Source organism: Elgaria multicarinata, chromosome 9, assembly GCF_023053635.1.
Source record: "Elgaria multicarinata webbii isolate HBS135686 ecotype San Diego chromosome 9, rElgMul1.1.pri, whole genome shotgun sequence".
NCBI lineage: Eukaryota > Metazoa > Chordata > Lepidosauria > Squamata > Anguidae > Elgaria > Elgaria multicarinata.
The window spans coordinates 17,843,703-17,859,108 of NC_086179.1; the positions used below are offsets into that span (position 1 = coordinate 17,843,703).

Sequence of the window (15,406 nt, forward strand, 5' to 3'; positions counted from 1 at the left end):
GTACATTAGTCTGTATCCTAAAAATCCTTTTAAATGTTGTGGTTCCTGCATAGAGAACCAATGCAGGAAAGGCCTATATGAAGAGCCGGCATGGAGGTATCACTTTTCAACTGTTCCTGAAGTCTGGTGGACTCCAGCAAGTGGTTTGAAGGCCTCAAGGCTTCATTCAACTCTGTGGCTGTACGGGCAGCCCAAAAGCCAGGGGCAATACCCAGCATGATGTGCAAGGTGACCTGGAGTGGGTGGAGTACAATAGCTACATTTCACAATATGTGTCTATGCCAAAGCGCCACTCCTCTGTGACCTTACTCTAGGTGCTTCCCTAGAACATGAAGCCTCATGTTCATAAGGCAGCTTCGATTTATCCAGCCCCTGTCCTGCCCCCATCGATGCTTGGTGGCCCCTTCTCCTGGCTGATGTATTGAGCATATCTACAACTTGGCTCCAAGGAGCTCAGGGCAGTTACACCACATTAGCCACTCATCAACCCTACACGGTGGTAAATTATGCTGAGAGCTGGTGATCTTCATGGCCAGGCTTCCTGTCCAACTTAAACACTGTATCCACCACACCATATTAGTTCACCATCTATGTCTCAAGGGACCTCAAGCACGGTCTGCCTTGGGCGGCTGTTGGCACATCAGCAGTGCCAACACTGAACCCAACACGCCTGCTATTTTGGACTAGAGCACCCCCCACCCAGCCCGCTGAGAGTTGTAGCCCAACACATCAGGAAGGTATCAGGATCTAATGCAAGCCTCTCAGCCTGAAATGTCCTGTTTGGCCCTACTGCCTCTCTTCCCAACCCAACTTGGTAGCATCAGGGCTTCTTTTTCACCATATACAAGGAGTGCGAAAGGCCTTCTGCAATGTCCTGATGGAGCCTTCGGAGGGCTTCTGATAATTTCCATCCTACCCACCTTCCATGGAGCTCAGTTTGGTGCATTTGCTGCCAAAGACATTTTGCTGCCTGAAGTGAAAAAAGATGGTGTCCCCTCTCATTCCATGTCCAGAAGTTGACCAGACAGGCAGATGAATCTGTTTTCAACACTGATGATGGGACAGAGTCCTCCACTGCATTCGAAGGCCGCAGGCTAACTTCAGGGGTGGACAGCAAACCAGGTGACAGACCTTGCTCCTGCTTCCTACCACTGGCCACCTGAAACAACTTCCTCAGTCTGCTTAATGGTAGGGCTGGCTCTTCATGTGGTTATCCTCCCTGCCCGGTTTATCCTTCACCACTGCCCAGTGACCTAGATTAGCCTGAGAGGTAATGACTGGACCAGCAAACTTTGTGGCCAAGTTGAAGCCAGAACACCTCAGGCCTAGTCCAGCCCATACTGCTCTTGAACCTGCTGGTGCCTTGTTTTTGCCTCTGTGAGCACAGATCCAGCATGGTGACTTTCCCTCTGGCATGTTCCCCTTCGCTTCCTGTATATCAAGTACCGCTTGCTTTATAGGTTTTAATTAAAACGGAAGTCACATCAAAGGACAGAAAAGAGGACATCAAAAATGCCACAAATGCCTACACTGACAGTATGCATGTCACAACATAATGGCACATGTAATTAATACCAAAAAAATGAAGAAAAGAAACACAGCTAGTTACACTAACTGTTCCAGACAAAACACCCTGCGGTAAACCGAAGACTGACACCTGGGTACCATCACTGAGGAAAGAAGTCATTCGAATGCTTTTAACATGCCCAAAGAAATCCTCAGTTCTGCAGCTTATGTTTCCCAGCCCGTCAATGCCATGAAGTTGCATCTGTCAGTGCACCGTACGGGCCCCCCCCACACCCCACAACATTGACAAAGCTTCGTTCTGTTTGTTTTTTAAAGACAGGAAATGAACAAAACCAAGCAAACAGGAAAAAGTTTTGGCAGCAAAGACTGACTCAGGCAACTCAATGGGTGCAGCAGCGGGGCTCATCCCCCAAATTGGTCATCACTCGATGGCAGGCGTTGCATCCATCCAACAGTTGCACTCCAAATCCAGGTCTTCAGGATTTTTCTTTTCCCTAGTAGACTCGTTGAACAGGCAAAAGGGCATTTTCTGCTCTGGAATTCAGACTTCTTGAGTCACCCCAACCTCCGTGAAATTTCACCACCGATCTCCAAGCCAATGGAACAGTTGACCTCAAACGTTGGACCTGGTGCTGAAGTTTGAGGCTCCTCTGGGTTTCTTTCCAGCTTTGAGCCAGTTCGTTTGGGGAGGATAAGACTTCGCTTCACGCTCCACACTGGAGGTTGTCCGTGAGCCTTAGATGGTCGCGTCAAAGTGGCCCACCGTCTTTTTCCAGCCTCCACAGTCTTCTCATGCCTTACTGCATGCTAACGAGCTATTGTCCAATGCTAAACCTGCCCATTCCTGCCTTTTACAGACATCACCAGAGGTACACGGAGAAAGCTTGTAGTTGTTCAGACTGAACCTTGAATATTGCACTTTCCGTAACCTTTAAGCTCAACCTGCATGTTAAACATAAACAATTAAAGAGGCTTAAAAAAATGAAAAGATGTCAGAAAGCCTTTCTGGAGTGCTGTATGTTAAGCACGTTATTATACTGTTCCTTTGTATGTCGCCATGTTGAATTTGGTCCAGTATTACTAATTTTAAAAGAAAAGAAAAAGTCCAGAAAGTAAAGAGTTCAAACAAGACACTGCAGGTTCCTTAAGGCTATGTCTCCCAGAGCTTCTGGATGTAAAATGTCATCTTTTTTTCCCCCATTTGTCCACATACTGCAAAGCAGCTGTTGTCCATGGCAAACCAGAAAGCGGTTAACAAAACAAAAGAAACAAGGAAACAAAAGGAGAGAGAGAGAATTAAAACCTGAGGCAAGGGAAGATGGAGGCATTTCATGTTTTAACCTGCAAAGCAGACAGAAGGAAGTAGTAGCACCACCCATTATTAAAGAGGGCTGTCAATCACTGACATACGTTTGAGCTGATTAATCTCGATTTTAACTGAAGCACGCAGAAAATAAATTTGCATATTACCAACACTTTAAGACAGGTGCCTTTTTGAGATGCTGTTGGAAGTGTAAAGTGACTTACCATTTCATAAACAAAAGCGAATCCCTTTCTGAAAAGGAAAGGCTACGTTTTTGTTCCTCATTGCAGAAACACACTGCGAACCAAAACAGCCTTAGGGTGCAATCCTGTCAAGATACTTGGCAGCCTCTGAAGTTGGAGGCTGCCAAGTACCCAATGCAAGGTGGCCAGAGCACCGAGGGGAGAATTGCCTCTTTGCTCCAGCTGCGTTACATTTTGCTAGACAGGCGATTTCACCTGTCTAGCAGCAGGGCTTCCGAACAGGAGGGGTTGAGCCTGGGGCACGCGTAGGGATCTGTGTAACACAGCTTTGCTAGTCTCCTCCCCTTACCGCCCCACAACTGCCCCCTTTTTCCCGTCCCTGAGGTCCATTTGTGAGCATGGAGCACTGTCCTGGCTACTAGGGGGAAGGGGTGGGGAGTGTGGTTTCTGGGCTCCGAAGTCAGAGCCCTGGTTCCGACCTCGGATCTAAGAAACTGAAAAATTCTATGTTCCACAAGATTCTGTCTCGGGGGTGTATGATCGCTCCCTTAAGAAATAAAGGTATCTTTAACTTGGAGTCTTACTGATTCAAATTAGCCTCCATAGATGCACTAATAGTAGTAATTTTTATTAGTGAAATAATAATAATAATTTGCATTTGAAAGCTCATCTCACTCACTTAGGGCACAATCCTATCGATTGTGCCTTGTAGACTCAGAGGCATACAATCATCCTATGCTGGGTGGGAAGAGTGGCAAAGGTGATCTGCTACCCTGTAGTTTAGCTAGATGGGCTTTTCCCCCCCATCTAGCTAAAGCATTTCAGAGGGGAAGGGAAAGAGTCTGGAGAGGTCTCAGGAATGCTCTGGTCCTAGCTTCTCCCGTCTCCTCCTCCCCACCACCAAAGTGCCCCCTTTACCCACTTTCTGAGGTTGGATTCCTAACCTCGGAGAGGCAGCCGGTATGAGGGGGAGGAGGGTTCGATCATGGATTCCCCCCTCCAAGGTTGGAACACTATCTTTGACCTTGGATCTGGGAAGATGAAGTGTCGTACAGCCCCTCGGATGCTGTCTAGGGGCCATAGGATTGCTGCCTTAAGAAACCTAAGCAGGATTTTGCACGCATCCCCAGGCTTATGCATGCATATCCCTAGCTGTACTGGGAACAGAGACCATGAACTAGATATGCATTCAGATGGGCCCATGAATAGGATGCACACTCTGATGTATATTCAAATGCACATGGCTATTTATATTTTACATGTTAACTTGTGTATAAATTTCCATATACTTATTGATATGTATAGATGCAAAGTTTTATATTTCAGTTTATTTTTCATTATGAATTTGATATGGTATTAAATTTATGCTTTATTTAATATTTAAATGTAGCATTTCCTCTATTTCTGATGTTCAGGATGTGCATGGTTTTACTTAGGATGACCATCTGGAAAGGAGGACAGAGCTCCTATATCTTTAACAGTTGTAAGGAACAGGGAATTTCAGCAGGTGTCATTTGTATGCATGTCACACCTGGAGAAATTCCCTCTTCATCACAACGGTTGAAGCTGCAGGAGCCCTACCCTCTTTTGTATCTGGTAACTCTAGTATAGTTCCTGCAGGAGCCCTGCCCTGTTTTGTATCTGTCAAGAGGGCAAGGCTCCTGCAGCTTTAACTGTTGTGATGAAGAGGGAATTTCACCAGGTGCTGCATGCCTATGAGTGACACCTGCTGAAATTCCCTTTTCTATGCAACTGGTGAAGATACAGGAGCCCTTTCCTCCTTTCCATATGGTAACCCTATGTAAACTTACAGCAAAATCTTACTTCTACTCAGAACTAAGTCCTGACTTTCCTGGGGGCTGTGATGAAACAGACAACAAGACCCCCCCTCTTTTGCATACATGCCAGGGAGGAAGGCGCTCCCTCAGTTCAACAGCAGCAGCACCCTCCCCTCCATGCCTTGTCTCCCTCCTCCTCCGTGTAATCTAGCTCATACTAATCGTGCCAAAGAAACAGGAAGCACAGCAGTGACGGGTAAACAATGGCATTTTCCTTAATGTAGAGAAGCTCTCAATCTCCTCCCAAACAGTTGAGGGGCCTTATTGTTACGGGTTCTTTTGTTTTTTCCCCAGACGTTGAGCTTTGCAAACACAGGTGAGCATTCATCCATTTAGGAAAGGCCTCCTGTGCACAACGCTCCTTCTGCCAGCTCAGAGTATCTGACTACAAGGCACGTTGTGGTAAAGGAAAGCCTCCCCATTAATATTGATGGCAGCAGCTGCTCCTGCATGAGCATCGCTATCGTAAACCCCAGCAAAGGCCGCCCAGGACGGGTTTCTGAACTCACCGCCCGCGGCTCGGCATTACGACTTGCTGACATTCTCGTATATGACGTCGCTGATGCAGAACTGCTGCTTCTTCTTTAGCCACATTAATTGCACACACTGGTGAATAAAAATGAATTGCTCCTGTGGAAAGAGAACAAAAGGCAGTCTATCAGATCTAGGGGAAGCCCAGGGGCGGATCTGCACGTTGGCCCCAGAGCGCATTTATGCGACCCCAGGGCACCCCGAAAATGATAGTCTGTACTTGCCTGTAAAAAGAAACAAGGAAGAGATGACGCTGCCGACGCCGACGCCACCCAGCTTCCTGCTCCCCGGCCGGGACGGAGAGCTCTTTTTGAAGAAGGCGGGGTAGAGAGCTTTTTCCGCTCTCCACCCAGCTCTCCGTCCCGGCCGGGGAGCAGGAAGCTGGGTGGTGTCGGCGTTGGCGGCGTCATCGGCGGCGTCTCTTCCTCGTTTCTTTTTACAGGCAAGTACAGACTATCGTTTTAGGGGTGCCCTGGGGTCGCATAAATGCGCTCTGGGGCCGACGTGCGGATCCGCCCCAGGTTTCGGAAGCTGTCGAATGTGTTAAGAACCTTCTTCTTCATCCTAATAATAATAGTAATAATAATAGTCGTCATCATCATCATCATCATCATCACCATCATCATCATATAATTGGCCTCAGTTAACCAAGAGAAAATGGGAATAATATTATATGATTGTTTTGATGTATTTTCCCCGATAAACCAGCCTTTTATTACTTGTTAATAGTACTAATATTTGATACTGGCCTTCCTCCCAATGTCATCTGAAAGTTCGCTTTGTTTGTTTGTTATTATGTAAAGCCCACCTTTCAGGATACAGCTCTTTTCAACATCAACAACCTTCTACAACAAGAAAAGAGGATGTGTGTCTATCTGCACATGCTAGAGCCTCAAGACCATGAAACCTAGACATCTGAAATGAACGGGACCCTAGGGGTGTGCACCTTGGAGTTATTTTGACTACCTTGCACACATTTTTGGCCACCTTGCAGAACGCCAGATTGGGACCCCAGGTGGGCAGGATTTCACCCACACACCTGAGGTTCAATCCCCCGATTTATAGTAAGTTAGAATAATCGGTTAAAAGAATCTCAGCTCTGCCGTAAACTCGCTAGGCGGCCACTGGCTCAACTTCAACAATTGCCCCTGCAATTTGGGCATAATGATACTGTCCTACCTTTCAAGATTGTTGAAAGGATTGCTGAAACAATGTATGCGAATCACTCTGAACTTTCTCAAGCCATGGGCCATGCTGGCTGGGGAGAATGGGAGTCATAATCCACCAGGGCAAGAAAGGCGGTACTACATTATAATTCAGCTGCTCAAAATTTGTCCTGGGTTCTAAATGGAGAGTTTGGGCTGGTATATGATTGATCCCTACTGAGGACTTCAGGCAGGTTTGGGTTGCAAGGCTGGGTTTCAGGTTTGTGACCGAATTCAGACACCAGACTTGTTTGAGTGCCAAAGATACCCTCGCATTGCAAGCTTCCATCCCATTTCTAACTGCACACAACAACATTCGCCTCTGTTTCAGCCAGAATGCTTGTGGTGAGCCTGACCAATTAATTTTCCATTTCGTGTAGAAATCTGAAACCAGGTGAAGGGCGAGCGCAATGTGGTTTCAGGTTTTCTACTGAAACATTCACAATGCTCAGAAGTACTGTTTGCATCCTGTTCCTTAAAAGACACGGACATCTAGTGGCCAATAAGAGGTACAGAAGTCTTTTCTTGGAACGACCTGCTTGTAGAAATGAATCAATGGGAAGAATAAGGGAGGAAATCTAAGAAAACCGCATTTGCCCTTCCCAAACCAAAACACAAAACAAAGCCAGGATCTCTTCTCAATCACCCCAGAGTGCAGGACATGGAATAATGGGCACAAGTTACAGGAAGCCAGATTCCAGATGGATATCAGGAAAAACGTCCTGATTGTTAGAGCAGTACGGAAATAGAATCAGTTACCTAGGGAGGTTGTGGCCTCTCCCACACAAGAGGCCTTCAAGAGGCAGCTAGATAACCATCTGTCAGGGATGCTTTAGGGTGGATTCCTGCATTGAGCAGGGGGTTGGACTCAATGGCCTTATAGGCCACTTCCAACTCTACTATTCTATAAGACAGCTATGCCTCGGCACTAGGATGCAGACCTCCAATCACAAAATGCATACGAAAATGCATATATCAGTGAAAAGATCACGCAAACACGTATTGCATTAGGGAAAATTGCTTGCAGAATGCATATATTAAGAGACAAGTGCATGAAATGTGCACAAATTTTCATGCAGACTTAAAAACAAAATCCCGAACTGGTGCAGAAATGGGACAACATGAACCCGAGAGGCACTATCCAGCTGTGGTAGTGCAAATGACGTTGCGCTAGTGGAAACTCGGTTCTGAGCTACGCGCAAGGGAAGTATCCAACTAAAGTGACATTGGTGCAAGCGTCTGTGCGTTACGCTTGTGCAACCTCTTGCGCAACCAGTTGTGCAGCTGCTGGCTCAACGGAAAGTTTCAGCGGCGCCTCGCTAATTGAGTTTGCAGAATGACACCATTGGTTACTGCCCGGGGTTGGAAAAAAGAGAAACTAAGCAAAATCAAATTTGACAAAGCCAGGCCTCCCGAAGGAATGGATGGCTGAATGAAGAGGCTAGAGGGCTTGTCACTGAAAACAAATGGAGCCTGTTCAGAAGACACCTTAAACCATGGCTTTAACCACGGTGAATAAGGCTTTTTACATTATTCACCATGGTTAAAGCTGTGGTTTAAGTTGTCTTCTGACTGGGGTCATAGTCTGGGCCTAATGTGACAATGCATTAAAGACGTGCATGCAGAATTTGTGTTATTTAAATAGCATCCAGGAATTGTGAAGGGGGCAGAAAAACTGTGGGAAGAGATTTCTAAAAACCTTTCCCCCGCTGCACAGTGTCCCAAATGAACCTCGCACACACACCCTTGCAGCTTCCTTCCAAGGGAAAAAAGAAGCTTGAGGGTGAGGGTTTCACTGGGACCATTCTCTCCCCACTAGCAGCATGGAATGTTTTTTTCCCTCCCCCCCACCACAAGTACTAAATGACAAAAATCAGACACATTAAATGTGTGCATGTATTTAAGGCAAGGTCTCGGTTTGTCCTACGAAGGGAGGAACAGGGGCGTAGGGTGCAATCCTATGCATGTTTCGACGGGGGTGGGGGGAAGTCCCACAATTCCTAATATCCCCCAATTCCCAATGCTGGGAGTTGTAGGGCTGTTTTCAGTCTAAACATGCATAGGATTGCAGCCTTGGACATGCAATGGTTGCATTACAGCAAAGCATGGGCAGAGGCAACATATATGGTGACATGTTGCCTCTGGGGACACGCAGCGCCCCTTCAGGCTCCATGGTGAATATCTGACTAAGCTGCCACATGAAGTTTGAAGCAGTTCTCAAATTTCACAAAAGGACAAACTCTCTCTATATATATGCATAAACATGCATACACACACACACACATATAAATTATTATTATTTATTACATTTATATCCCGCCTTTTTTCCTCCAAGGAACCCAAGGCGGCGTACATAATCCTCCTCCTCTCCATGTTATCTTCACAACAACAACCCTGTGAGGTAGGTTGGGCTGAGAGTCTGTGACTGGCCCAAAGTCACCCAGTGGGTTTCCATGGCCGAATGGGGACTAGAACCCGGATCTCCCGACTCCAAGTCCAACACTCTAACCACTACACCATCAGCTCCCTGCGAGTAGCCACACATGTTGACAAAAGAAACATTCCTGTGGTGGTTTGAAAGACAGTTTACTTTAGGAATGAGTAACTTTCCATCCTAGGGTAGGATGGCTCAGTTTAGCCATGTGGTCAGCAACCCATGAGGCAGGGAACAACAACAAGAAGGAAGTAGAGGGGAGGAGATAGGAAATGGGGGGAAAAACAGCCCAGCGATCCCCTCCCACCTTGTTCAGTTACACATTAACTCTTTAACTCCAGTGACCTGTAGCCCGAGTTCAGCTAACATGTTGTCCTAGAGCAGCCTTTCTCAACCTGAGGCACTCCAGATGTGTTGGACTACAACTCCCAGAATGCCCCAGCCAGCTGGCTGGGGCATTCTGGGAGATGCAGTCCAACACATCTGGAGCGCCCCAGGTTGAGAAAGGCTGTCCTAGAGAGAGATACGAAAAGGGACAGAGACGTTTTCAGCCAATGCACAAGGCCGGCCCGAGAGAGACCGTGGGGACGTGCTGCACCCAGTCATACCTAGAATGACAGAGTTGAAAAGGGAACAATCTCCCTTCCCTGCCAGCTTCCCCTCCCCCCGCCCAAAACCACTAGGAAGCACAAGCCAAGATCCATCCTATGCCATCCTCCAAGGGTAAGGCCCCTGCCGTGCAAAGCAATGTGTGGTAATGAGGGACCCGAAGCAAAAATGATGCATTGAGCCAAGCAGCTCCCACTGTAAGCAGGTGGGTCCTGCTGCACGCTGCAGCACCTTTGCCAACTGGCTCCAACTTGAAAGAACAGGATGAAATCGTAGCATTCTAAGCGTAGCATTTGAGACTCTTTGGCCAAGACTTTGGATTTCCTCACTTAGGTTGCATTATAGAAAAATGCTGCCTGTACGAATGATTCAGCGTGCGCTTTTTCCTTCTCTCCAATTCCCCCTCTGCACACGCCCCCGCTTCCTCGGAAGCTCCGGCCCTGGCAACCTGTGTGCCACATCCTGCTCCTGAGTGTGAAAAACTGGTGTGCACTTGGGGCGTCGTATAATCCTGATCCGGTTTGTTGAAGCATTACAAAGGCCTGCTGTCTGCTGGGTTTGTGTGAAAGAGATGAGAGAGAGAGAGAGAGAGAGAGAGAGAGAGAGAGAGAGAGAGAGAGAGAGAGAGAGAGAGAGAGAGAGAGAGGATGTAGTGATGCCATGCCAAGGTAGTAGTGGGGACTGGCCAGCTGGCAAACAGCAGGGCCTTGGACAACAACCAAGAAGTTGGCAGTCATGATCATGTGGGCACTTTGGAGAAGAACTCATTGATGGCTCCTATGCAAACAACTGGGAGGTACAGATAAGGAAAAGGAAAAACAGCTTACCTGGCAGCACTCAAATCTGGGACTCAGGGATGCACAACATGCTATAAGGGCCTGGCCTACGCCAGCAGCAAATGAGGGGGTAAAACTGTTCCTGGACTGTACCATTTCAGAATGCAGGTGTCTGTGGTAGGGGGTCAGATTCCTGAATGCTCCCTCGTGTTGGGTTGTTGTTGTTGTTTAATATGTACACATCAAAGCATTAACATGTCAAGGTTAGGTTTGAGCCGTGGTTTGAGCTGTTCTTCCTGGGGCTTTAAAAATTTATACTCAGATATGTAAGCATGCATGGACGTGATTCTCTCACATGAAATGGTATTTATTTATTTATTTATTTATTTATTTATTTATTACATCCCTGCAAACACAGTTCACGGAGAAAAATCAAATCTAACAAAGGTTTAACTTAACTAAATGTGTACAGAGACTTTTAAATGTTATTTTGTTAAATTGAACGGCCGGCGACTTCCTTTCTGAGCAATAACTCAATTTTGACTGGATTACTTTTAACTGTAGGTGTCTCTTAATCCCTTCATGATTTGTTGACAGGCCATCTGTTACTGGCATATCATTACACTTTGGCCTGCACCTGTATTTATAATGGTGTACAGAGACTTTTTTTGTGTTCATATTTTGTTTTGCTCCAATTAGCAATTAATTCTATTTGCTTAATTCTACTTGACATTTTTTGATATTAATGTTTTTATAGTACATTGTTATAGAATAATTCTTTAAAAAAACCAAAAAGTATTATGGGCATAAATAAACTCCCAACTTTGAATTATAATTGTTAGTTGTGGAATCTACCAGCCAAGAGCTTTCTAATGAAGTGTGTTTCATGAGAATTGGTCAACAGGAAGGCAATCAAACAGGGATAGCCAACTAACTCCCGACTTTGAATTATATAGAAGATCTGTGTAAATCAGGCCAATGCAGGGAGAATAGAACAGGAGAAGAAGAGAACTGCAATTCTCTCTCTCATTCTTCTGTCATAATGTGCCAAGCAAACCCATCGGGGATGAGATGCTCACGCTCCAGATGCATATAAAACTTACCTAGCTCAACACCATGTGCAATTCCCATTACATAAATCATCAGCTAAATAGCAGAGTTGTTTAGAATCTAACATGTGCTTGCTATAGGAATTGGCAGGCTGACATTCAATCTGTTTTAAAGGTAAGTTTCTAGATCTCATGGCTTTGGAGAACACTTTGGCCTAATCTACACCAAGCAGGTTATTGCACTATGAAAGCGATATATAAAAGGCAGGAGCCACACTACTGCTTTATAGCGATATTGAAGTGCACTGACAACTCCTGGGGCCCATTGACACACACCATATACTGCTTTCATACCTCTGTATCCTGCTTGGTGTGGCTCCTGCCTTTTATACTGTATACCACTTTCATACCGCTGTCATAGTGCAATATCCTGCTTGGTGTAGATTAGGCCTTTGAGACATGTTGGCGATGTATGACAAAAGCTCAGAAGCCAGATGTTTGAGTCTGTGGGTGGGATGTTTCGTCTACGCCCAGAGAACCGCCCAGAGAGCTCCGGCTATTGGGCGGTATAGAAATGTAATAAATAAATAAATAAATAAATAAATAAATAAATACGTCAGCTGCATCTTGCTTTTTCAATGTGCAGCCTGACCCTCATAGAATCATAGAATAGCAGAGTTGGAAGGGGCCTATAAGGCCCTCGAGTCCAACCCCCTGCTCAATGCAGGAATCCACCCTAAAGCATCCCTGACAGATGGTTGTCCAGCTGCCTCTTGAAGGCCTCTAGCATGGGAGAGCCCACAACCTCCCTAGGTAACTGATTCCATTGTCGCACTGCTCTAACAGTCAGGAAGTTTTTCCTGATGTCCAGCTGGAATCTGGCTTCCTTTAACTTGAGCCCATTATTCCGTGTCCTGTGGAACCCTGTGCCTGGTTACTCAGAAATAAGTTCATTGGAGCTTACTGCCTTGTAAGTGTGCATGTGATTGCAGCCTTACTGTGTGTCAGCTTTCAGGCCCATTCTCACCATTTCAGAAGACACTCTTTAAAATGTGACTGTGTCATCCCCGAAGCCAAGCCGCTTTAATACCCAAAGACCACCAGGGGGTGTTGTTGCTACAACAGCCCATTATTCAGAAACCTTCTCTTCTATCTCATAGGAGAAGTGTGGCTTCCTCCCCCTTGTGGAGAAGCCAGGCATGGCCTCTTTTAATATTGCAGACAGGTGCGTGGTCAACACCCAGCAACCATGGGCTTCTGCCAGGGCCCTGAAAGGCCCACTGCTATTGTCAACTGCCCAGTGGGTGCCACTATTTTGCACTACACTAAGCAGGATATAACACTTTGAAAACGTTTTGAAGGCTGTATACACACCTCAACAGTTGTCACTACTGTTATAAACCGTTTTAAAGCAGTAGTGTAGATCCTGAGCCTATTTTGCATTTTCTGGTGCAAAGGTATATTGGGCACTCCAGGGCATTCTGGGAAATTTAACATAGGGGCTCATAGCAGCCTGCCAGTGGGGGGCGCTCTGGCATAGGAGGAGGTGATACAAGGTACTTGTGAGGGCCCCGATCAAACTTGAATCTAGGGATGTTGGAGTTCATGTCGCGCACCCCCAGACTTTGGCTCACTTTTCCACAAATTATCCTGGCCAGATCTGCATCGAGTTGGAACAGTTTGCAAATTTCCATTTGTGGTGGTTGTTTTTAAAGTGTAATTTGTTTTTGCAAACGTTATGCAAATTGCAGTCATAATTTGCCCACTGTACAGCCGAAACGTGTCTAATTTGCCCAAATTGCTTTTTACACAAATGTAAAAAGAAACTGAAAAAAGTTCCTGGTATTTTGGAAGAAATCCATGGTTCGGCTCAAAGAATTCAAGCCGAGTCAGGGGCATTGCATGTAGGAAAAAGGTGGGATTTCCCAGTGACGGACGTCCCTCCCTAAAACTGGCCCTGATTAAAGATGTCAAAGGAATCCACTCCTCACTCCAAACTCTATGAAAGTACAGTCCTCAGGTTCTTTCCGTGCAGTGGGTGTTGAAGATATACTGTATTTCTGTATACTTCTGCTTTATTAAACAGCAACAACAACAACAACAACACCTCCCTGTGTGCAACAAAAGTATATTTCTCACCGAGACAGCTAAATTTGCCCCTGGGCTGTACAGCATCAGAATGCCTGAGGTGAGGGCTTGAACGCTGCTCTACTAAAAGGGACACCTCCCTCCCCATATTTATTTATTTATTAAATTTCTTATCTGCCTGATAACCAACGTTGTCTAGGTGGATTGCATAGATGAATAGGTGTGTGGAAGAAGGGTTCTAACCTAGCCGACTTCTTGATATGCTAGACTTCATTGTGCAAGGATTATTCTTGCATGGAGGAGTGATATAGTCAAAACGGCCAACCCCAGTAAGCAGCCTTGCTGCTCTAGCCTGCACTATCTGGGCCATCTTCATACGTAGCCCCATGTTTAATAGGGATGTTCGAGAAATCCATCTGGGGTAGAGTTTGTCAAGTTTCCCTAGCCTTGCCCCGCCCTGGACTTCTTTTTGGTTCTTGCTATGGCACCCAGCTCAATCTGCAGCGAGTCAGGCCAGTTCACCAGTTGCCCAGGAATTTTGCACATCTCCCCCGCTGAAGGTTCTGCAATGTGTGCAAATTTCTGGGCAATTTTTTGCCAAATTTGCGTAAATCCCACAAATCCGCCCAGAAATTGTGCAAATCTCTCAGATATTCCTACTGTATAACACATTGCAATAATCCACTGTGACCCATCTTGTAAGCAAGGGAGGGTGGATACATCTCTCAAATAAGCAAATCAAGGCAACCCAGCCCTTTGAAACAGAGAAAACTGAAAGCCATACCTCTGTCTGAACCATGGACATCCGATAAGACCGCATGTCGGACACCAGTCCCAATATATCTACAAACTCGTGATCCCGAATATGCTGTAAGAGTCGGTCCAATGCTATAAAAGTCCCTGTCCGTCCCACACCAGCACTGCAAAACAGACATGGCATTAAGGAATTGGGGGAGGGGAACAGGCTTGATTTCCATGCCAGAAAAACATATTAACTTTGCAAATGTTCATCATAATCATAGAACATCATTTACAATACACAGGGCCCTGCCTTTTTAAAGTACTGTGTAATCCGAATAGGGGCCCACCTGCAAAATGGTGGCTGCAGCTCCAACACATGCATTCGTGTAAGCTAGGGAGGCTTCACACACATTATTTTTTTTAAAAAAAGAAGGAACTGACCTTTCTGTTTTTTTTAAGAACTTAAGAAGAGTGTTGCTGAATCAGACCAATGGTCCATCTAGTCCAGTACTCTGTTCAACCACCTGTCAACCAGGAACTCACAAGTAGGATGCAGGTGCAACAGCATCTTACTTCCCATGTTCCCCAGCAACTGGTGCACACAGGCCTACTGCCTTGGATACTGGAAGTAGCAAATAACCATCAGGGCTGGTGGCCATTGATAGGCTTCTCCTCCAGGGATTTATCCAACCCCCTTCTAAAGCCATCCAAATTGGTGGCCATCATTACATCTTATAGTAGTGAATTCCATAGTTTAACTATGTGCTGTGTGAAGAAGTCCTTCCTTTTATCTGTCCTGAATCTCCCACCAATCAGCTTCATGGGAGGACCCCATTAGGTTCTAGTATTATGGAGAGGGGAGAAAAATGTCTCCCTATCCACATTCTCCACACCATGCATGGTTTTGTACACCTCTGTCATGTCTCCCCTTAGCCTCCTTTTCCCCAAGCTAAGCAGTCCCAGCTGTTGTAACCCTTCCTCCTACATTTTTTAAAAATGTGTCCCATCTAATGTAAAGCATACATGCAACAAAGGTGTGTTGGTGAATGCCTATTACGCAGATAACACTAATCCCTGATTGGGAGTTGGCTGAATCCATGGA

General features: G+C 45.9%; 1 protein-coding gene across 1 annotated transcript in view; it reads right to left on the bottom strand.

Moving 5' to 3' along the window:
• Positions 1-1,590: 1,590 nt before the first annotated feature.
• PTPRO (protein tyrosine phosphatase receptor type O) overlaps positions 1,591-15,406 on the bottom strand; it is a 198,388-nt gene continuing 184,572 nt past the window's right edge. Inside the window, exons 27-29 of the mRNA XM_063134522.1 lie at positions 14,348-14,483; positions 5,381-5,501; positions 1,591-2,750 (exon numbers count right to left, since the gene is read on the bottom strand). Of these exons, the coding sequence (XP_062990592.1) occupies positions 5,397-5,501; positions 14,348-14,483 (241 nt within the window). The 3' untranslated portion in view covers positions 1,591-2,750; positions 5,381-5,396. The remainder of the gene's footprint in view (positions 2,751-5,380; positions 5,502-14,347; positions 14,484-15,406) is intronic.